This window comes from Rhamphochromis sp. 'chilingali' (assembly GCF_963969265.1).
Source record: "Rhamphochromis sp. 'chilingali' genome assembly, chromosome: 20".
Classification (NCBI taxonomy): domain Eukaryota; kingdom Metazoa; phylum Chordata; class Actinopteri; order Cichliformes; family Cichlidae; genus Rhamphochromis; species Rhamphochromis sp. 'chilingali'.
This window is the reverse complement of record NC_137947.1, coordinates 16,949,345-16,972,717: the sequence shown is the minus strand read 5'-3', so window position 1 is coordinate 16,972,717 and position 23,373 is coordinate 16,949,345. Positions and strand designations below refer to the sequence as shown.

At 41.9% G+C, this 23,373-nt stretch overlaps 1 protein-coding gene across 2 annotated transcripts in view; it reads left to right on the top strand.

Moving 5' to 3' along the window:
- LOC308387856 (apoptosis-stimulating of p53 protein 2-like) overlaps nt 1-17,092 on the top strand; it is a 29,588-nt gene extending 12,496 nt beyond the window's left edge. Inside the window, exons 4-20 of one of the 2 annotated variants that reach the window (XM_080868185.1) lie at nt 264-377; nt 2,305-2,375; nt 2,993-3,094; nt 5,811-5,985; nt 6,182-6,363; nt 6,455-6,619; nt 8,293-8,340; nt 9,620-9,803; nt 11,882-12,004; nt 12,160-12,281; nt 12,409-12,817; nt 13,277-14,118; nt 14,832-14,969; nt 15,078-15,211; nt 15,346-15,512; nt 15,628-15,827; nt 15,916-17,092. In XM_080868185.1, the coding sequence (XP_080724311.1) occupies nt 264-377; nt 2,305-2,375; nt 2,993-3,094; nt 5,811-5,985; nt 6,182-6,363; nt 6,455-6,619; nt 8,293-8,340; nt 9,620-9,803; nt 11,882-12,004; nt 12,160-12,281; nt 12,409-12,817; nt 13,277-14,118; nt 14,832-14,969; nt 15,078-15,211; nt 15,346-15,512; nt 15,628-15,827; nt 15,916-15,957 (3,218 nt within the window). In that variant the 3' untranslated portion in view covers nt 15,958-17,092. The remainder of the gene's footprint in view (nt 1-263; nt 378-2,304; nt 2,376-2,992; nt 3,095-5,810; nt 5,986-6,181; nt 6,364-6,454; nt 6,620-8,292; nt 8,341-9,619; nt 9,804-11,881; nt 12,005-12,159; nt 12,282-12,408; nt 12,818-13,276; nt 14,119-14,831; nt 14,970-15,077; nt 15,212-15,345; nt 15,513-15,627; nt 15,828-15,915) is intronic. The other variant, XM_080868186.1, reaches the window with a different exon arrangement.
- Nucleotides 17,093-23,373: the final 6,281 nt, after the last annotated feature.

The following is a 23,373-nucleotide window of genomic DNA, read 5'->3' as shown; positions in this document are numbered from 1 at the left end:
TCAAAGACAATGTCTGAAGAACAGCTGATGAGCTCAGTGCCAAGAGGCATAATTGACAGCACGTTATAGTTGTTTCCCCTGAAGTCATTGCTTAGATCAATGGCATGCAAACTGTGTTGACAAAATGAATCATCCTTCAATTTGGGTTAGACTGGATTCACTGAGTAAATGGCATGTGCAAACTTGACATGCATTCGTGTTTTAGCCAATCCAAGTGAAATATTATGAAAACTTGGGCTAAAATGTTTTATTTCGACTTGCAGAGAGACCTGTAGGTGATGGGGAGAGGATGCTGGATGTGCTCCAACGATTGGGACAGCACAGATCAGAGGTGCGCTTCTTTCTGCGTCACAACAGAGCTCCTAGCAGGGAATCAGGTAAGCAACTGTTTGAAATACACAACAGATAGTGAAAAGAGGCTTTAATGTCTGATACTGCTCACACACAAGAGTTATGATTGGGTGAGCACTGTCTCCAGAGGTGCCTGCTGTCTTTATAATGCCCTATTCACTCAATAAACACTATGGTATTTTTCAAACGTTTATCCAGAAGAGGGCTTTATATTTGGAGCCCTCAGATCCTTCATCCTTGCTGGAATCAGAGTGTCCGAGTCACACTATCAGAAGTCTGTTACTTTTCAATTTTCTTATTAACACAGAAAAGTCTAGTATTTTTTTCATAGACTATCCTCTCAACCCCGACTTGCATAACTAAGCCCTTTTTACCTCTCACAGCTTGAGTCTGGCCCAGGGATTAGGTGACTGTTTTCCCTTTGTGTTATCTTAGCCCGCTGTTGTTTTCCCACACTGAGAGCTTAGCTCTGATCATTATTTGCAACACAGCTCTGTATTAAATTTTTCAGTTACTGCATTTTTATGCGGGTTTATTTAGTCCTGTTGCCGTGTTTACATTAGTTACGGCAGTACGGATGTACTCTGTCCTGCCCTCAGGTTGCAGTTAGTTAAATGTTTATACTTCCCCGATACTGTTCGAGCATGCGCTTTTTATCCTCCGAGCATGTCGGAGGATAAAATGGAATGTCACCAATCTATTGGACTGCCAGTACATTTGAACTTCTTTTCATTAATCTAATGTTATGCCTGTGTCATGTCTGAGTAAGCAGCCACACTAATTATACTTTTTATAGACCTTTACTTTCAGCATAGCATAAATATGAAATGCAATCATTAACAAACAGGCACAGACAAAATTCTCAAGTTACTGGGCAAAAAAACATGATTAGTTTGAAGACTGCCCTAAACATGAATAATCTTACTTTTCTTCTATACTATTTTACTATAACACACAGACTCGGTAGTTAGTGACAAAGAACTAAACCTTAGAAAAGAAGGCCGAAAGAACTAAACCTTCAAAAGAGTTGTCACGCTTCACCAAATTCAGTGCCATGTGACAATAGTCAATGACACATAGGCAACAAAATGCCCCAGAAAATCATGGGTGTACTTCTGCTCTGTCATTGACTTGATCTATCTAAATGAAGTGAGGAAAATTAACGGAAAATTAATCACTGTGTGAATGTCTGAATGCTGTGACTATAACAGTTTGCGTCACTCTTGAGCTTAGCAGTGTCTTACATTCCCATCAGCGATTAACCAGCATCTATTAAACCAGTTATTTAGCTTCTGGAGCTGCAACCCATGAGGCTTTGATCTATGGGCTTGCATGAAGCTCTAATCGTGGTTGGTCAATCCTCTTTAAACCACATAAAGCTTCCTGTACTAACAATACTGAATGTTAAATTTGTTGATTTTCAGACATCTGTTTATAGCGATTAGTTTGTATCTAGCATGCATACTGTATGCTAGCAGTTAGACTATATAGTAAAGCTATTATGGGCTTTCATCATGGGATAATACTTTAGGGATAGGACCCAGATTATCAGACATGCATGCCAAATGCCAGTAAAACGGTTGGCTATATGGTTATATCTTCCTAGACAAGCATATATACATGCAGTAGTGTACCCACCCCACTAATAAGTCATTATTGATGAGGTTGAATCCCAAGAGATTTTTTACAAGTTACAAAAAGCACTGGGGTAAAGAAGTTAAAATAATTCAGCACTAGCCTCTCATTTTTTCAGCTGGTATACACCCTCCTCTATAGCATGTCAAGACAAACCTATAAATCTAAATGTGTATGACTGTTTGTCAGAGACACTGAAGGGCAAAAGGACAACAGGACGTTCCAGCCATTTTTTTTTTTCTTGTTGATCCTTCATTTCTTTTAAGGTGGTCTAAATTTTAATGTCTGACGAAATCTCCACTTATTTTCATTACTTAGGAGGATCAAGAGGCTCAGATTCAAAGAGAAATGGAGTGAAGGGTCCCCCAGAGAGAAGGATGGAGAATGGGGTGAGTTATTAACTTTTTTTCTGACAAGTGGTTGAAATGGTTTACACTATTTTACATTCATTCACATTGAATGGTAGCTGATGTGAATAATTAGAAACATGTCAATTTGGAACAAAGTCTATTTTTTTTTTTTTTTTTTAAATTTTACTAATAAGGGTCATGCATTTAGTATCGGCATAAAGTCTTCTCCCAAAATGTAATTTCTTTATACTTGACGAGTTGAAGTTAATTGTGTGCTCTGGGATACTGATTAGTTCCTTTCAGTTCTCACACCCTGCAGTGTTTTTCTGCAAAATTAATCAGTGCATCATAACATGGATATGACTGCAAAATGATTATTCTGCTGAGGATGTCTCCTTGGGGAATAAATATTGTACAATGAATTCTGAAATCTCCCCCCCCCCCCCCCCAAATGCTTAAACTGCTCCCCCTTTTAAGGAGTATAACTGAAACTACATCTGATGTTTCAGTAATCTCCCCGCATATGTTTTGCATTTTTTACTTTAGGCCTCCTGTTGTAATTTTATTTTAGACTTTTATAATGGGAAAAATGCCTTCAGCTTGAATATATATTTAAAACATGAATGTGTTTCTTTTTGTTCTTTCTTTCTACACAGGTGGCAACGCCCCAGATGGACATGACGCTGGCTGAGCTACAAGAGATGGCTGCCAGACAGCAGCAGCAGATAGAAGCCCAACAGCAACTTCTTGCCTCCAAGGTGCATAAAAAAGTGCAGTAGAAAGAGATGGGTGTCTATAAGAGATTAAGGAGTTAAGTGGAGACAGTATTGAAGTCAGTACTGGACTAAAAATGAGTTCATTTAGTATATTAAATGAGTACATTCTATTGTACTTATATAATGCATGTTTATGTAGAGTTTGTGATAGACAGGTAAGGCATGGGTGGATGTGGGCATAGTTTCATTTGAGAAGCCTGAGACAGTTTACTGTCTCAGGCTTCTCACTCTGCGGGACACATCTGATATCTAAACTTGTTTTTTACTTTGCTCAGGATTGATTGATTGACAAGAAGAAAGATATGATAGAAAATAGGTGTGATATAGTGAAATACTTAACTGAGTGCTTATTCCTTCCATGTTTTTTTTTGTTTTTTTTTTTTTTTTGTTGTTTTGCGGAAGCACTTTAAAATGTTTTTGTTCTTCTGAATCACCCACGCAGTATATGCAGTTTTATAGTAACTTTAAAAACTTTGTGTCTTCTTTTACTTCCTTAAATATGCTCCTAGGGCTGTGGTTTAGGTCCTTTAGGCATTTAAGCATTCACTTCCAAGCACTGTGTATACATCAGCACAGTATAACAAGTCCAGGAATGTGACTTCCAAGCAGTCAAGTACAAGCATTACATGTATACTTGATTGCTTGGAGTAAATAAAGGGGCATTGTCGTCATCATCACCTGACCCGTGGCTGGGATGTGCTTATCTTGGAACCTGCTGGGAGAGCTCTGTCATGTTTACAATATACCATGTGACACCTGAAGAGCGATGATTGATTCTGAAACCAATCAATTTTTAAATACCATTGCTAACATTTAAGCTTTCTGTAGTCAGAATTTGTTTGATTTGTTTGGTTTTTTTTGGTTTTTTTTGCTGGATCCAGTGGAAGTAATGCAAACTATCTCCCTCTCAAGCTCCCTCCCCCCCTTGATTTGTTTTCAGTACTTTCCACAGTTGCATCTGTTTCTGCTATTTAACTACCTGGGAATAGCTTCCCAAGGCTACCAGGGAAAGCAAGTTACTTCCTGATTTTCATTACAGCCAAGGACTTGTGGCAGGAAGTATTTTGCACTGAAAGCAAGGGTTATAGGCAAGCCAGTTATCAGTGACTTCATTTTATTTTCAGTAGCATTGCATTGTGCGAACATCATACACTCAACAAAAATATAAACGCAACACCTTTGTTACTGCTCCCATTCCCCATGGGATGGACGTAGAGACCTAAAATTCATTCCAGATACACAATATAACCATCCCTCCCAAACAGTGGTCACAAATCAGTCCAAATGTGTGGTAGTGGGCACATCTGCCATATTGAGATAATCCATCCCACCTCACAGGTGTGCCACATCAGGATGCTGATCTGACATCACGAGTAGTGCACAGGTGTACCTCAGACTGCCCACAACAAAAGGCCACCCTGGAATGTGCAGTTTTTTGCGCTATTGGGGGTCTGGGGACCCAGAACCGGTCAGTATCTGGTGTGACCACCATTTGCCTCATGCAGTGCAACACATGGTCGCATGGAGTCTATCAGATTGTCAATTGTGGCCTGTGGAATGTTGGTCCACTCCACTTCAATGGCTGTGCGAGGTTGTTGGATATTCGTGGGAACTGGTACACGCTGTCGTATACGCCGGTCAAGCACATCCCGAACATGCTCAATGGGTGACATGTCCGGTGAGTATGCTGGCCATGCAAGAACTGGGACATTCTCAGCTGCCATCTGCCCTGAACAATGTGAACCATGATTCATCCGTGAAGCGCACACCTCTCCAACGTGCCAGACGCCATCGAATGTGAGCATTTGCCCACACAAGTCTGTTACGGCGACGAGCTGGAGTCAGGTCAAGACCCCAATGAGGACGACGGGCATGCAGTTGAGCGTCCCTGAGACGGTTTCTGACAGTTTGTGCAGAAATTGTTTGGTTGTGCAAACCAATTGTTCCAGCAGCTGTCTGGGTGGCTGGTCTCAGACGATCTTGGAGGTGAACCTGCTGGATGTGGAGGTCCTGGGCTGGTGTGGTTACACGAGGTCTGCGGTTGTGAGGCCGGTTGGATGTGCTGCCATATTCTCTGAAACGCCTGTGGAGACGGCTTATGGTTGAGAAATGAACATTCAATGCACGGGCGACAGATCTGGTTGACATTCCTGCTGTCAGCATGCCAATTGCACGCTCCCTCATTGCTTGTGGCATCTGTGGCATTTTGCTGTGAGACAAAACTGCACATTCCAGGGTGGCCTTTTGTTGTGGGCAGTCTGAGGTCTGTGCACTACTCATGTTGTCAGATCAGCATCCTGATGTGGCACACCTGTGAGGTGGGATGGATTATCTCAATATGGCAGATGTGCCCACTACCACACATTTGGACTGATTTGTGACCACTGTTTGGGAGGGATGGTTATATTGTGTATCTGGAATGAATTTTAGGTCTCTACGTCCATCCCATGGGGAATGGGAGCAAAAACAAAAGTGTTGCGTTTATATTTTTGTTCAGTGTAGAAGGAAAAATGTACCTATTGTCTGTTCAGAGGAAGATGAACCAGGAAAAACTTCTATCAGTGGCCCTTATATGTGTAGCCCACAAACATTTAAGCACTGTACATAGTGCAGTCATGCATGAGGAGGGATGTGTTTGTTTAACTATATTTTTTTTTAACAAGTGCTCTGCTTCCCCTTTGCTCTTTCTTGTCTCTAGGAACAGCGGCTGCGCTACTTGAAGCAGCAAGAGCAGCGTCAGCAGCAACAGGCATCTGAGCAGGAGAAGCTCCAGCGCCTCAGAGAGAACATTGAGAATCAGGAAGCTCGGCTCAAGAAGGTCCGGGCCCTCAAGGGTCAGGTGGAACAGAAACGTCTCAGCAATGGCAAACTGGGTGAGTTCATTAACTTTGAATTCACGACTGGATGCCTGCTAAGAGTATGGTGTGAACCATTAAAGTTTGAAATTTATTTTGGATTAAGATGCGCTGTATTTCTGTGACGGACTGTCAACATTATATTGTTTGTCTCTCTTTGCTTTCTTTCTTCTTACCTCTGTCATCATCACGCTCAATCCCTCTCCCTTTCCAGTGGAGGAGATAGAGCAAATGAATAACCTGTTCCAGCAGAAGCAGAGAGAACTAGTGATGGCTGCGTCCAAGGTGGAGGAGCTCAACCGGCAGCTGGAGTTGCTCAAAAATGGCAAAATGGATAACTTCCATGACAACCAGAGCTCAGTTGCAGAGCTGGACCGCCTCTACAAAGAGCTACAGGTGTGAAGTAATAAAGGAAAATTCAAGTCCAAACATATTACTTGTTTAAAATTAGCACAGTTTTTGATTTGTGTTTGTGCTGGTTGGTCAGCTGAGGAACAAGCTCAACCAGGATCAAAACTCAAAGCTCCAGCACCAGAGAGAAAGTCTGAACAAGCGCAACCTGGAAGTGGCTGCTATGGACAAACGGATCAGTGAGCTCCGAGACCGGCTGTGGAAAAAGAAGGCAGCCCTGCAGCAGAAAGAGAACTTGCCCGTAAGTATTATTGCACCAAAACTACATAAAACAACAACAAACAAATAAACAAAAAAAAAACCCATCGCTTTAATTGTTATATGGCACCCTGACAATCTTTCAGGGTACTAATTTTAATTTCTGGTACTAACTAGTAGAAATGCTTTTGATCAGAACTCCCCCTAGTGGCCTTGTGATAAAAAGCTGTTTGTATCTCTACGTCTGACATTCTGAGCTCAAGCTTCTCACACTTTCTTTCCTCTGTTTGGAGATGGTCAAGTGACGCTCCCCCCCACCCCTCCTCACTCACTCAGAGCAATCAGTTCCTATCTGTCTTTTTCCAATATTGGATCTTGGTGGGAAAGGAAGGTTGTTCTGATCATATAAAGGAATTGAGTTTGATTTTTCACTCCCACTCCTTCACTCGGTTGTGTTTTCAGTCCCATTTGACAGAAACAAAGCCAGAAGATGAGAGAGGAATAGTATGTGCAGACTTCCTATCACAGACACGCAGGAATGTCAGTGAAGATACTATCTGTTTCTGGTGGGGCTTATAAACATGAAAAGTGGAAGAATTCAGTTGCCTTTTTAAACCGTCTTTTATGCAAACATTTATGGCAAGATTCAACACACATTAAAAATCAGAAGGCTGAGTTAAGGCAGTCTGTGGTGGTAATCCTGTTTAGTGTTGAGGTATCAGTTCTGATCTCAGTCTCTGGTGTCTTTCTACTCCCCCCCCACCCCACCCCACCCCGTTCTAAAAGATGTTTGAAGGTTGCCATGGGACTGTAAATAAATCAACATAGATTTTTATGAAACAGAATGTGAGAAGAAAAGTTACCATATTTACTGCTTGAGGTTAACTCTCAGGGTGGACAGAATAAATAAAATAAATAAATAAAAAATCCTGATTGGTTGATATTGTGCTTTCACCTTCTCAATTACATGAGTCACTGTAATCTGTCCTCTATGCACTTATTTAATTATGTTCTCCTAATCGGGGCTTTATTGGCTTCCAGCACGAACTTTCTATTACAACTCAAACTTTTAACGACAAATATTATTTTTCATTAAAAGCTGATACAGTTGTTATGTTTTATCTGTGTTTTTAGATTCAAAATACAGCCTCGTGAGTATTTGGTTTGCAGTATTTACTCAGCCAAAACAGTGTTGAAGATTAAAAGTTAAAACATAAATAATACATTTTAGAAGGAAATTTAAATCTGTTTTAATTGTTTAGATAATGAGCAACTCGTGCCTTACTTTATAGCCTTCTGGCCTCTTTATTTAATGTCATATGTAATAAAGGAGAAGCAGTACATAGAAAGGTGTTTATGTGTGCATGTGTGTTTGAGAGGAAAGCTTGAATAGGGGCTCGTGAGGTGATTTACCCACACCCTGCCTAGAATCATAATGAGTGAGCCTTTTTCTCACCAGCACAAAGACACACTCCATCCAAGCTGCTCTCTCCTCCTACTAAACAGCAAGCGTCCGGCTAACATCACCCAGCAAACACGTCTGAACATACTGACCAAGAGGTAGTCTGAGAGCTGCCAGCTGAGAGTCATCTCACACCATCTTAGTCACATACTTCAGAAAACAGTGAAAAGGGCCAATACTGGATAGGGGGGGAAAGGGGGGATTATTTGGTATTTTGAACTTCTGTTGCATGTTTGTGCTTTTGTTTTCTCAAGAATGGCTATCCTGGTAAAGAGAGGGCTTCAAAAGAAACACACCTTCAGGTAACTAAACTAGTATTGCAGCTATACATACGTACCTGTTTGATTTCTAAACTGAATGTGATTTGGCTTCAGACTTTGTTAGTTTTTGCATTTGTTTAACTTTTGTTGCTCCATTCATTTGATGGATAAAACCTACAATGATCATTTTTTTTAAAGGGAAACGATATAGGACCAGCTTTTGTTGAGCTGTAAGAACTCGTGCCAACTTATAGGTGAACATTGATCAGTCAGTTTTCTAAATGTGGATAATTTTTTTTAAAAAAGGCATGAATTGCTGTGTTTATATTGAAGGTGCTGTCCTAACTTAATAAAGCAACAACATTTAGGAGACTGCTGCGCTGCTCTGGAGTCATTAGATCTTAAAATGTTTGGTTTTTTGTGTGTGTGTGTGTGTGTGTGTGTGTGTGTGTGTGTGTGTGTGTGTGTGTGTGTGTGTGTGTGTGTGTGTGTGTGTGTGTGTGTGTGTGTGTGTGTGTGTGTGTGTGTGTGTGTGTGTGTGTGTGTGTGTGTGTGTGTGTGTGTGTGTGTGTGAGAGAGAGATAGTAGTTCAGCAGTAACTTAACAGCCATTGCTGAGAAAGTAACTGGATATCTATGAAAGTGTTTTAAGACACTAAGGTTGGAGATGTCAGTCGGTTATTCCAGCATTTTTGTTCTAGATTATAACACCTGCTCTGCTGCACCTATTCTTGGGTTTTTGCCTTCTTGTGGCATTTATCAACATTTGTTTCTATATGACAAATCCTACACACTTGGACTCCTTGTCTGGCCATCTTTCGGTTTATACACCACCAACTGGCATAAATACAAAGGTCCCACACTAAGGTTCTTGAGAGTAAACTTCACAAAACAAATGATCATTCTGAAAAAGGCTGAACACTTCCTTGCTCACAAGAGTTAATCCATGTTTGTTTTGGAGGAATAAAAACATGGCCTGCTCTGGCACCACGCACAGGCTAAAGTGAACTTTTCACCCACCAAGTAGAAAAAACTTGTATAGGAGAATTTTCAAGTTTCCCATTTTTTTCATCCACTGTGTATTTGTTTAAGTAATCGACTTAGGTGCCTTTCATTTTTGAAAACTACATTTTTCAAAATTGTTGTCAGCGTGTTTTCTGTGGACTCATTTCAGCAGTTTACAGTTTTGATTACCATTCTGTCATTTATGTTCATTTGTCTAAATATTGTATCCCTTTCTGTGGTTTACTGTAATACAGGCTCTTTAAATTGCTCTCACTAACCAGTCTTCTTTTTACTTTCTCTACCCTTTCACTGTACAGTTGCCCTCCGATGCCCAAGCCGGACAGCAGTCGGGTCCGTCTCGTGTGGCAGCGGTCGGTCCGTACATCCAGTCGTCCACTATGCCGAGGGGCCCAGCGAGACACGATTTGCTTGTAAAACCTGCCTACCCAGACGGCACTGCCACCCTCCCAGCCCACGAGCCACAGAGCAAAGCGGGGACAGGTGAGCACCCAGACTGTGCAGTCTGAAGTGCTGCTGCTCTTAAAAGTTTTTCCTTTTCTGATTTTGACTCAAATATCAGGCTGTCATCTTTACATCACCAGCTAAATTATGTTTCTTGTTTGTTTTTTTTTGGTTTTTTTTTTTTTTCAGTTAAATACGTTTTGTTAATTTCAGCATGATGATAGGTAAAAGTCTTTTCACTCTTCAGTAAAGGAGTAGAAAAGTGCTGTATAAAGAGCAGTTCATTAACCATTTACCATTTACAGCAGGAGCAAAGGAGTCTGGGACACCTGCTGGTTGTGATGTCTTTTTGAGCTCAGAAGGTAGCTAGTTACTGCCTGGGTGCTGTGCTGTGATCTAGCATGGCTTAGCCTGAGCTTCATAGTCTTTTGTTTTTTTGGGATGTTTTTTTTTTTTTATAAAACACTTTTTTAGGTTTTGAGTAAAGTAGTTTGAGTTTTTGTTTTGCCAAAGTGTGTCTCGCATGCCTTTCTTAATATAGATTCAGAAACAGCTATACAGAAAATTATTTATACCATAAGAAATTAAAACTCCAAACAATGCTACTTACCTTTATTTTATTAAGGCTGCAAATTTGTCCCTAATGTAGTTGCTCCTGTGCTGCTTTAAAATCAATCTGTTTCACATCTTGTTACATGGTAAACTGGGGACAGCACTAAGGTATGTTCTATGTAATGGAAGTGAAAGTGTGATCCAACCAATGAGACCAGAGCAACATATTGTTCTTTCTACCATCCTCCACACTGTAATTCCTTCTTATGCGCTTCATCTCTATCTTGTGGGATGAGAGAGTTACTCTCTCATCCTAAAACTGGTCCGTCAGTAAGACTTTGTGCCAGCAGTATGCTTCAGGTTATTAAAAATGAATGATCCAACACCAAAATTAGTCATTACAAAACAACAACAGAAGAAATCGTCATCTCATGTTTTGCTATTTAAAGCAATTTCACATACCAAAAGTGAACGGAACAGGCATCTCTCCAGTCTGTTGTGTTGTTGCATGCAATTATTTCTGCATGCTGAGTTGATTTGCAGTATGGAAAGAAGAGAGATAGGGATGGGCGGGGATGAGAAGGGATCTGCTCTTTCTATACACCCATTCCCATTTCCTCTCTATCAGGGACGTTGTGCACAGTAACAGGCAGGCTCCTGGGGGTTGTGCTGTGGTCTGCATGGCCCCTTGGGGGGCCCAGACTGGGCCCATCCAAAACCATGTTTAGAACCAGAGGAGATCTGGAGCTTTAAGGCTACTTTGTTTTTTGTTTTTTTTGTCTTTCGAATGCATCTTCCTCAGAAGCCATGTTCTTGCTTAAGCCTCTGAAAGAGCTGCGGGCTAAAAGAAAAGGTACACACTTGTGTTGTGTGTGTGTGTGTGTGTGTGTCTGCACATATGCGCTTCCCGATATCTTTGCTTAGATGTTTTCATTTTTCATGACTGTTATCTTCACCAAAAACGAGTTTTTTATCATTTTCTTGCTGGATCGTTGATCCCGTTTGCTTGTTTTGCTGCTGTTTGTTAAAGCGTGCTTGTTGAGTTTCCTCCTCAGTTCTTTCTCTGCAGCTCTAAATGGGTCAGTTGGAACAAACACATAACCTTCACTTGAACTGACATCCTGGGTGGACTGTGACCAACCCAATCTGGTCTGGACTGGTCTAGAAAAATATATGGGGCTGTTGGTGTATTGGTACAGCCCTTCTTCTAATGGACCATTTAACTAAAGTGTGTAGAAACTGTGACGGAAGTCATGGTTTTGCTATGTGTTGCTACTTTTGCTAGTTGTAAGATACCCCTCCATGCTTTTGTGGAAATCTGACCAGAGATTTTCGCAGACATGGAAGCAAATGAGCAAATGAAGAGCAATGCAAAATGCCACAAAATCTGTTGTTTTTCAAAAAAGGTTTGTTATGTATGACACTGCACAACACAAAGCTCTATGAACTTTGTGTTTATAATGAATGAATTTCTGTGTTGATGCTTTAGTTCATTATTTCTTTAAAAACCGATTGTATCTCATTTTATACTTTATCTTCTCTGTCCTCTTCTGCTGGCTCACCAGGCCTTCAGCCAGGGAAACTGGCAGAGTGGAGTTCTTCAGGTCCAGAGCCCAACACCAATGGTCACGGTTCTGCTTCAACACTGCCACGAATGAACTCTCACTCCAGCTCTAACACAGACCAAGGTAAAGACACAGGCACATACTGCACACGTGCAGAAATAAAGTGTAATCCCTTCCTGTTCCTATAAAACAAGATTTTTTTTTTTCTTTTCTTTTTTTTCCTCAAACTGTGTTGAAACTAATTTCTTCATCATCTTCTCCGTTTGTTTTGTGGCTAGATGATTCAGAATTGAAGAGGGACAGGAAAGTGCGTCCATATTCCATGTTTGAGCCAACAGAGGCTCCGGCTACCTCCCTCCGCAAAAACCAGAGCAGTGATGACCTTGTCAGGGATGCTCAGGTGAGGGGGAATGAAAACACACTTTTTATATCATCATGAGAAAAAAAAATACTAGAAAGATTTGTTAATACCTGTAGAAAAAACCCTAGCTTATTTACTATCTTTCTCTTTCCTCAACTTCCATCAGTCGGCTCCCAAAGCTCCAGTCAAGGTACCTCCCCCTGTCCCCAGCAAACCGAAAGGCCCCGTTATTGTTCCCTATGGCAAACCAGGCCTCAACACAGGCACCTTCCCTAAAGCCAAGCCCCACAGCCAGCAGCCCCACACCGCCCAGAGCCGCAGCCCTCACCCACCGTCACAGAGCCAGACACTCCCTCTACCCTCCAAGCAGGACACTCCACCTGCAGCCACGGTACGGCCCTTCACCTCAGACCTCCCCTCCTCCAAAGAAGCCAACCTGAGTAAACCGCAAATCGTAGCTGCCAGCTCCATTTACTCCATGTACACACAGCAGTCGGGTTCAGGAAAGCCTTTCCTGCCTGTTGTGCAGGGTTCTCTCAACAGGGCTCAAAACCGCACCAACGGATTTGTCAGTGGTAAGAATATACATTAAGCATCTTTGCATACACAGTTGATGTAGATGGATTCATATATAAAAATTGAAAAGGAAGTTTATCAAAGTCCTGAATCTGTCCTCAGAATCTTTTTGTATTCCACACTAACTCTGTAAAATAATATAGCCCATTCATTTAATGAGGAAGACGAAACGGGAAAAAAACCCCTACTTGTTGTAATTAATGAATTAAAATAAATACAAAAAATAATCAAATACATTGTTATTATGAATTGCAACTTAATAATAGAAAGCATAATGATTATGCTGTGACATGGTGAAGGCTGCTGTAAAGAAGCTCCATCCTCTGAATATCAAGTTAGTAGAAGTAGAAGGGAGAGAAGTGGTGAAATGTGTCCAAAAAAGAGCTATGCACCAAAAAATTTCTTCTTTTTTTCTCTCTCGCTGTCTTAAACACTTGTTTCCCGTTTTTTGTTTGTAGTGTATCGTAAACCACTGATCTCCAGTGGAGGCTCCCCACATCCAGAGAATCCATACTTAGAGCGTCGCTCCCCAGCCCCAGAAACTGAACTTGACAACAATGGAACCAACAACACAGGCTCCAGCTCATCTGAGGGGCAGCAGCCAGAGACAGAGCGCATCCCCCGGCCACTCAGCCCTACCAAGCTGCTTCCCTTCATTTCCAACCCCTACAGGCAGAGCGATGGTGACCTGGAAGCCCTGAGAAAGAAATTCTACAATGCCCCTCGGCCTTTGAAGAAACGCAGCTCCATCACTGAACCAGAGGGTCCGGCAGGGCCCAACATTCAGAAACTCCTTTATCAGAAAACTACCCTGGCAGCTATGGAGACCACTGTGAACACACCAACCACTCCCACGTTTACTGGAGAAGCAGCGAAAGCGGTGGAAGGATCAGCCGGACCACATGGTCCAAGCCTTCCGACTGGCACCGAAAACTACCCATCAGAGAGAGGACAAACTCAGGAACCCTCACAGACCACAGGTATCAACACTCCACTCCCAGCCTTTACTGAACAGCCCTACACACCACCGGCCATCCTGGAGACTGAGGAAATTATTCCCCCTCCTCCACCATCCCACCCAGCCCCAAGGCCAGATGATGCTCTTTTCCCACCGCCACCACCTCCTGGTCTGGAGGACACAGAACCTAGTTTGCCCCCTCCACCTCCAGAAGGCTTCCTGGAAGAATTCCCCCCATACCCACCACCTCCATACCCCAGCGGAGCAGAGCAGGACAGCTTTGGAGAGGACACCTTCAACATGAAAGCACCTGAGGTCACTGGACAGGTCACTCTGCCACCGGTATGAATCTTAATCTGTAGAATCTCAATTATAACATGGCTGTTAGCTGTTTGTTTTTGAAAGAAGAACTAGTCATTGCAGTCCACAGGAGACACTACCTGTGTTTGTATTTGTGCTGCGTGCATTTTGTAAATCCTCTCACATGTTTGTTAGGGGCACATCATGAGTTACACTTGGCCCTGCTGAACACCAGTGACCTGCTCTGGTGTTATATAATTGAATAATCACCATCAAGTACTGCTATTGTTTCAGGAGAAAATGGGCTTCATTCTGCTCTCTTTAAGCCGATATCCACCCCGCTTTGCGCAGTTTACACATTCTCTTAAAAATAAACACCAGTTTACTTTTTCTTGTTGCTTAACTCCTTAAGCGGTTTTGATCTTAAGGTAGCAGGTTGTAACACTGAGAAATCAGTGTTATGACCCATTTTCCAGCCCAGTCCCCTCCTTTTGTCACCTCAATTTGAAAGCTAAAGAACCTTTTTTCCATATCGGGCTGCATAATCGTGGTATTGGAGGAATTAATTAGTTTTTTTCAGCTTGCGTTCATAAACTGGATTAGCTCGCTGGAAGCACAAGTCCCTCATTTGCTTTAAGCCCACACTGAGGGCAAGAGCAAGTGGACGTCTCCTCTCTCTGAGATTTATATTTTTTTTCTGTGCTGTTCAAGATCGTTTATGTGTATGTGATACACTATTATGGTTGTGTCTTTAGGGAAAGAGGACCAATCTGCGCAAGCCTGGTTCTGAACGTATCGAGCACAACATGAGAGTCAAGTTCAACCCACTGGCTCTGCTGCTGGACTCTTCTCTGGAGGGAGAGTTTGATCTGGTTCAGAGAATCATCTACGAAGTAAGAAATCTCTCCCACAAGCTTGTTATATATTATATTGTCACTCCTGCTGGTAATCTGCTCTGGTATTATACTAGTATTTCACTTCTTGTGGTTTTTGAATCACAGGTGGAAGATCCAAGTCAGCCCAATGATGAAGGCATCACTGCTCTACACAACGCTGTCTGTGCCGGCCATACGGAGATCGTAAAGTTCCTGGTTCAGTTTGGTGTCAATGTTAATGCCGCTGATAGTGACGGCTGGTAAGTTCATGCTCGCTGCTGAGCACATTCATTTTATTTTTGCTTTACTGTTTTTCTTTTTTCCTAATACGTGTCACATTTTCTCCTCTTTGTTTTTCCATTTTTTTCTTTATTTTTTCAATTAAAATAAATAGGACACCTCTTCACTGTGCTGCATCCTGCAACAATGTGCAAGTGTGCAAGTTCTTGGTGGAGTCTGGAGCAGCAGTGTTTGCTATGACTTACAGCGACATGCAAACGGCAGCTGATAAATGTGAAGAAATGGAAGAAGGCTACACCCAGTGCTCTCAGTTCCTCTATGGTCAGTAAAAGCTGTTTTGTCTCTCCATTATTGTTTCCTGTCTTGTGAATGTTGTTTTTTTCCCCCCTCCCTCTTTCAACAAAAACTCAGTGTTTAAAATGTCATTTTTCCTCAGGCGTGCAAGAAAAAATGGGTATCATGAACAGGGGTGTGGTCTACGCCCTTTGGGACTACTCTGCTGAAAACCCTGATGAGCTCTCGTTCCACGAGGGAGACTGCATGACCATCGTCCGCAGGGAGGACGAAGATGAGATCGAGTGGTGGTGGGCGCGCATGGGCGACACTGAGGGTTACATTCCCCGCAACCTCTTAGGGGTGAGTTATGAATCAGCGTATTATCAGTGTAGTATTCTAGGTGTTAAAATGTGGATTATTAATATGTTTTTTGTGTTGTCCTCTACAGCTCTACCCCAGAATAAAACCAAGACAGAGGACGCTGGCTTAAAATACAGGAATCCCTGCACATTTCCACTCTGGCAGAACTTTGAACACACACATATGCACAGGCTTTAATAGACTGGTGAAGAAAAGGACACCTTGTGAGATGATAAGATGAGGACAGACCAAACAATATGAAGGATCAAATGTTTCCGGCACTTTTCTGTATCGACAAAAGAGAGGGAGTCACCCTTTCTTATTTTTTTCTTTTCCTTTCTTCTTTTTAATTACAGGTCACACTGTGTACTGTGTGCTTATGACACTAAAGGCTTTCTTTTCATTTATTTCCACTGCTTTTGTATTTAGTGTCTGGAATGTTGTCTGATGTCACAGTGGGATGTAAAAGGAACAAACAGTATTTTTTATTCATTGAAAGTGATTTTTACACATTGGAGTAGTCTTTTAAATCTTATGTCTGGAATACTGGTTATTTTTTAACAAACCCTACGACTCTGTGTTGCATGAGGTTAATGAGTGGAGGGTGATGATGATGCTTTTGAAACACTCTGTTACTGTGACAATCTTTCAGGGCGTATTTGTCATCGCCTGTGTTAAGTCACTGTGCCTCTGTACAACTGCCCTGGAGCTGTAAAGTTTCGGCCGTGACCACTGCTGTTCTGGCTAAACAATTAGAAGAAGAAATAACAGCTGGGGGGGGGGGGAATACAGCGCCGAAGCTGTTTGCTTTATCTCTTGCTGTACGTTCTGTGGTCAATGACACCTCAAAAGCTGGCTTGCTTTCCTGCAGTTGCACGTGGTTGAGATGCCACAGATGATGTGTATACATGTGTTTCTGTCATAAAAGTTAGCTAAATGTCACTGTAGTAGTTATTTTATTACAAAACTTCATAAGAGGCTGTCTGAGGACACAGGAGAATAACATGCAGTATGAGTTTGATACAGCCATTCTGTGAAGACAAAGCTGTCACAAACCTTTTCCAAGTAAAATCGATTCCTAAAAGCAAAAATAATTAAAATAAGATGTAGCTTGAAATATCTCAAGACTCAGCTCACCACATATCAATCAGTGCTGATGTATTTATTTTTTTTGTTACGTTTTTTTTCCCTTAGCCATTTTGTCAGAATTGTAACCACATATGTATTGTAGTATTTCAAACATTTACAATAAAAACTTTGTACTAAGTCGCTCTAATGTAATTTCTTTTCAGGTGTCTTACAATCAAAAGGAATCAAACATGAATTAACATTAAGCCACACATTTATATGCACAACAAAAAAAATTATATAATCAGTGTGGGGGGAAAAAAATTCTTATGGCCTTGTTACAAGTTATTCGCTGCCATCTGCTGGACAGTAGTTGACACTACATAGTGATTTTCTCGTCTTCACGGGCTCTGTTAGTCATTATAAAGCGTGGACACAAGATTTGAAACTGACGTTAACACAAGTATGTGCAGTGGTAAATAGATGAAGCATGAGTAACTTTCGCTGACTTGAGACAGAGACCTTTTTAGTGATTCTTTGTGAAGATGCCAACGAGGAGCTGTTTGTGTACATGCCCATCTTGCATCCATATCAACACACAAAAACCGGTGTACCAAAGTGCTTACCTATCTAATCAGCCAATCACATGGCAGCAAGTCGATGCATTTACAATGGGGAGAAAAAGGTGACAGAAGGGAAGAATGTGGCATGATTGTTGGTGTCAGAAGGTGTCAGCCTATTAATATGATGATTTTTTTTCTGGGTATTTTCTTACTAAAAGGCAGATGTGTGTCATCGGTATTGACTCATCTTAGGACTGACAAGAGAACAGTGTTCTATATCACATTAATTATTCTACTGTGGAAGCAGCACAAACAAACATTATTAACAGTAACAAGACATTAGGGACATTGAAAATCCTTCTTATATTACACTTCAGTGTGTTTAAAAAAATTACTGAATGTTGCAGTATAATGACTTCATTTCCTTTTAATCACCTTTCTCCAAATGAGAGCAGAGCGTATGGTCCCAACAGAGTGGAGCCAAGGAAAGAGCATTATAGTTGGTGTATCAAGTGCTGTGTGTGCTATTTCGTCTTCTTCTGCAGGGTGAACAAATAACAGGGCTGATGTACTGCTTATGAGGTAATGTTAAGCCTACAGTGCACTTATATAACGTGCTATTGAGATGCTTATTACATGTTTGTTACCTGATTATTACAGTCCAAAAGGGAGGAGCCATCAGTTCAAATTTAAACGGATGATGCTATTCAGTTTCGCTTTCTAAATTTCTTTATTGCTAAAAGTTGGGAAATCTGTCACAGTACATGTAAAACTGTCACATTACATTAGAAAAGTGCAACTAGTTAATTCCACAAAGAGAAGAAAACTTCAAAGCCACTGCAGCAGCACAGTTCAGCTGATCAAACAGCCTGTCCACAAAGAGAACAGGTCCAGCAGAGCTCAAAGTGCAAATCAACTTTGGTCATTAATTTGAGTCATTTTTTTACCCACAGTATTGGATTTTAGGTGCCTGGTAAATCCCATTTTAACAGTTATAACTCAATAATGTCTTTGGAAAATATTATTATAAAATATACGTCAGTGATGGGCTTATATGGTATAATATACAGCCAGATCACCAGCTTCTTCAAGTAGCATGTGCTAATGACAGATAAAGATACCTGTTGAACAAAAACAAAACAAAAAAAAAAAAATCTGCCCTGTTTGTCTGTAGCTCTCTGAAAGGTAATTCCACACATAGTGAGGCAATTTCCATTCAAAGTCATATTTCTAAACCTTAAATAAATTGCTATTGTAATTACTTAGTTAAACATGTTGAATCTTTGGAGTTAATGGAGCAGAGTGTGCAAAATCCTTGCTGAATTAAAACAAGGAGTTGAGATAAATGGCTGAATTCAGCAGCAACAGTGCCCTCTGAACATGACAAACTGCATCCATTATCAATGCATGCATTCATAATACATTAAAACTTCGGTATAAACAAGTGTATTATGACAGATAGCGTCTGCAGTTTTCTTTCATAATTCAGCTCCAATTGATCTCTGCAGTCCAGCAGAATGAGCCCTTTGTGTTTTTATATAAAGACCTACAGGGCTCGTGCATTAGATTAAATACAGTCCTATGTATATCAATTCTTGGGATAGCAACAGGGGAGAGTGAAGGAACCGGTTTTCCTCAAAGACGCCTTCATTAAGTGTATAAAAAACATTTGTATTTCAGTTCTCACAAGAAGTGAAATCCTGCTCACCATGAATATTACCACATCTAAAAATGCTATTTTTAACCAGGGGTCTGGATGGGACCAAAAGCTATAGGCATGAGAGAAGAGATGGGGAGTCACAGGAGCAATTGCCTCTGCATGCCTGGATGTGGGTAATGTGACTCTTCTAGTAGCACACAAAAAGGAATTTATTAAACGGGACAATTGTAGCAAAGACCACAGGAACATCTTTAGTTTCAAACACATGCTGTTCTCTGCAGTATGCAAATATACATCTTGCACAGCCACACAACTTTTAAAGGTGGTGAACCCACAACATATACTCAATGCACACTTTATTAGGTACACTTGTTCAACTGCTCATTAATGCAAATAATCATCGAATGCATCTAAACAGCAGTAATCAAATATATTTTTGCATGTATATTTTGCGGGTATAGGAAGAATGAGGAAGAAAAGGTGTTTTTTTTTTCTTTTCTTTTTTTTTTCTTTTTTTTCTTTCTTCTTTGCATAGTGTCGATCAGGTGATCTTTTTTTTTTTTTTTCTTTTTTGGCCTGTCCCGTTTGGCTCTTTTGCCATCAGAATTGTTGTCTAAAGGCAAAGAAAGATGCCCAACGGATTTACTTTACCAAACTGACCATCCCAGCCTTGCCGTAATGGTCCATTTGATTCACCTTTTATTGTTTCTTTTATTTTCACTTACTGAATACGGGACAGACTTGACTGGGGGAAAGAAGGGGAGAAAGAAAGAGGGAAAGAGAAACAGCTGAGAAGAGGGACGGGGGAGAAGGGCAAAAGACAAAAACCAACAGAACGGGCAGAGAAAAAAAAATGCATATATCAATCACCTGGATCACCTGCTGAGAAAGAAAAAAGAAAGCAAGCAGAAGAGAACAAGAGTAATAGAATAAACAACATCACAATGATATATGGGAATATGACAGTAAATACTAAATGTTAAACATTATTGTGCAGCACATAAGATCAACAGAACACAGTGTGCTTTGAGGTAGGAGCCAAAAAGGGTGTAGTTTGTGGGTGTGATCACCCGTGTGTACACCTGTGAGCATGGACGCGCTTGTTTTTTGAGGGAAGGAAGGGAGGGGCAAGTGACCCCTCCCTGGGGCCAGCTCCCCCGCTGACCCCAGTAGGCACCCCCATACTCCGCGACCCGCCAGGGAAAGGGGGCCCAGGCCCATCCAGACCGGGGCCCAGTGCAGCAGCGCCGCCCGGCCCCACAGAGCCCGGGACAGTCCACCCAACCCCACCACAGAGAAAACTGCACCCACCCCACCATCCACTCATCTTCCAGACTACATAAGACAATAAACACCCAGGCTGAGATCTTCCGCCACCTCTCCTGTATCTCCCCCTCCTGCAGAGGGAGCTCCTGAGGAGAGGAAAGCTCCTGCAAGATGTGACAATCTCCCCCACCAGTTGAAGAGCCCCCCAGGTGGCTCGACGCACCGGCGGCACCCTGCTCCAGGGCTGGGCCCCCATGCACCCACCCGCCCACAACCCCGGCAACACACCAACCAGGACCCAAGCCCCCGAGGCCCGGTCCGGGTCCCAGCCCAGAGACGGAGCGCCCCCAGAACCTCACGCCCATCCCGGACCCACCCAGGGGCAGCCAGGCTACCAGGTCAGTAACCCACGTCCGTCAGCACAGACCCTCCCCTAGCCCCGCTGCACGCAGCCGCGAGGAAACAGTCACCTGAGAGCCAACAGAGCCCCTAACCGGACATGACCGCTACCCCGGGTTGAGCCCCCCAAGGAAGATGCCTCCGGGGAACCCCCCGACGCCCTAAGCCTGTCCCTACCCCAAGGTAGGGGTTTTTTATATATCACTTTATATGTGGCGCACTTGATGGGGGACAGATGGGCTGATCTGCTGGGATTTTCCCACTCAACCATCTTTAGGGTTTTACAGAGTGGTTAGAAAAAGAGAAAATATCCACAGCAGCAGTTATCTGGGTGAAAAGGCCTTGTTGATGTCAGATGTCAGAGAAAGGCCAAACTGCTTCAAGCTGATGGGAAGGCAAGTGACTGAAACAACCACTCCTTACAACCAAGATATGTAAAAGAGGGCTTGGGCTAGAGCAGCAGAAGACCACACAGGGTGCCACTCCTTTGAACATTTTTCCAATGTCCTGATTGGAAAAACGTTGCCTGGTCTGATGATTCTCAATTTCTGCTGAAACATTCAGATGGTCAGACTTTGGCACTTATACAGCATGGATCCACCCTGCCCTTTTCTGTTTTTTTAATTTATTTCATTTGATTCTTGAATGAGGTAATCAGTCACGTTAACCTAATCACTTTTCAGTTGAACTAATCAGTGGTTTTGCATCTTTCTTCTTAGATTATATGTTAATGTATGCAGCACTGCGTTTCTTCTACCTAACCAGGTCCATCCTCCTCACTAAAAGTTGATGGGATTCAATTAGGGTCAGTGTTCCTCCTAGTTCTGCAGTCATTATTAGAGCACAGGTCGGACTACCTGCTGATGTTTCGCTTCTTTAACCCTGAAACATCTCAGGGTGGTGGAGCAGCAGTTGAGATGTCTCCTTTCTACGCCCTGTAGCTGGCCCTGGGATCCCAGAGGTGCTGCTCTGGTATAACCTCTGCAACCAACTTTTTCTAGGAATGTTAAAAGCTCGATTTAAAGGAAGGATAAGTGATGACCGTCTTGGTCAGAGAAGGTTCCCAGAGGCGATTTTCTCTGGGAACCTGAGAGCACGGTTGAGATCCACTCCCAAGATCAGCTTTCGCCTCCCGGGAACACTAGGGACTGTGTCTACTGTGAGCTGACGTGGGCCTGATCCTCCTTCCTGATGAAATGGATCTGCCTCTGGGATGTTACTGCACTGTTGCTATTTCCCTCCAGCCTTTTACCTCCAGTATTTCCGCCAGCTTATGCAGAACCTGGATGTGTTGCTGTCTATACCGGCAGCCTCAACAGAAAGGCCCACATGGTCGTTCTGTTGAGTATCACTTCCCAGGCTGTCCATCTCCCTTGATGCTGGCCAACAGCCTTGATTTTGTATGAGTCCTCTTCCACCTGCATCACCTCAGAGGTCACCAGATCTTTTCTCTTCTTCTTGGGAGCTTTGGACCAAACCTTGGGTGTGGGTCACCATCCAAGACCCATCCTGCCTGGTTGAGGCACACCTGCAATCTCCTGGTGCTTCAATAAGCCGATGGCTTAATCAACTATCTGCGTCTCAACATATGAATGAAAGTCTCGTCAGAACATTTACAATTTTTTTTGTAGTTTTATTAAACTCTTAAAGCTTTTATTTTTTATCAGTAAAATATTATTTTTAATGAACTTTTATGGGGTTTTTTGTAGTTTTTTTCTTTTATTTGTTTATTTATTAATTTTTTTTATTATTTTTGTTTTGCATTAGTATTGAAACTAAGGACAACCTTAGTAATTTGTGACCTTACCTTATTACAACCAGGATTATCATTATAAGACTAATGTAACAGACAGTGGTAGAGTCTGTGTAAAGCTGAACGGCATCATTTTGTATTACAGAGAGTGGTTTGTTTTTCACCAGACAGTCGGGAAAACAGGAGAAAATGTGCTGCAGGGAGCGGGACTGCTGCAGTCTCTCATGAACAAACTGAAGGTCGACAGGCTGTGTGTGTGTGTGTGTGTGTGTGTGTGTGTGTGTGTGTGTGTGTGTGTGTGTGTGTGTGTGTGTGTGTGTGTGTGTGTGTGTGAGAGAGAGAGAGAGAGAGTGCGTGTCTACATCTTAGAGATGAGCTACTGAAGAAACTATCTTTCGTACTTGTAAGCATGACAAAATCTACTCATAAAGTGAGATATAATCTCTATTTTCTCATACGATGTATTCAAAATAGAGATTAATAGATATTGTTGAATTGGTTTTCCCTCGGACTATTTTAAAAGCATTTAAGGGAGTTAACTGTATACTGATTAAATTTACAAACAGCATTAAATGCTAAATAAATAGCTTAACATAATCTTTTTCTCTTTGTCAGAAAATACCAAAAATACAAATATCTAACAAAATAACTTAAATTTTATATTAATTTTATTTACTGTGCACATCAATTAACACCAACACTTGTAAAAGTCCCAGATTCTTTTTTAAAAATCTGCTTATAAAAGTAAACTTGTAAAACTTGTCAGCTCAGCTCTGTGTAATTTTATCCATGTCCGCTAGGTGTCAGTGTGGAGCCACGGCACAACTTTAAATGAAC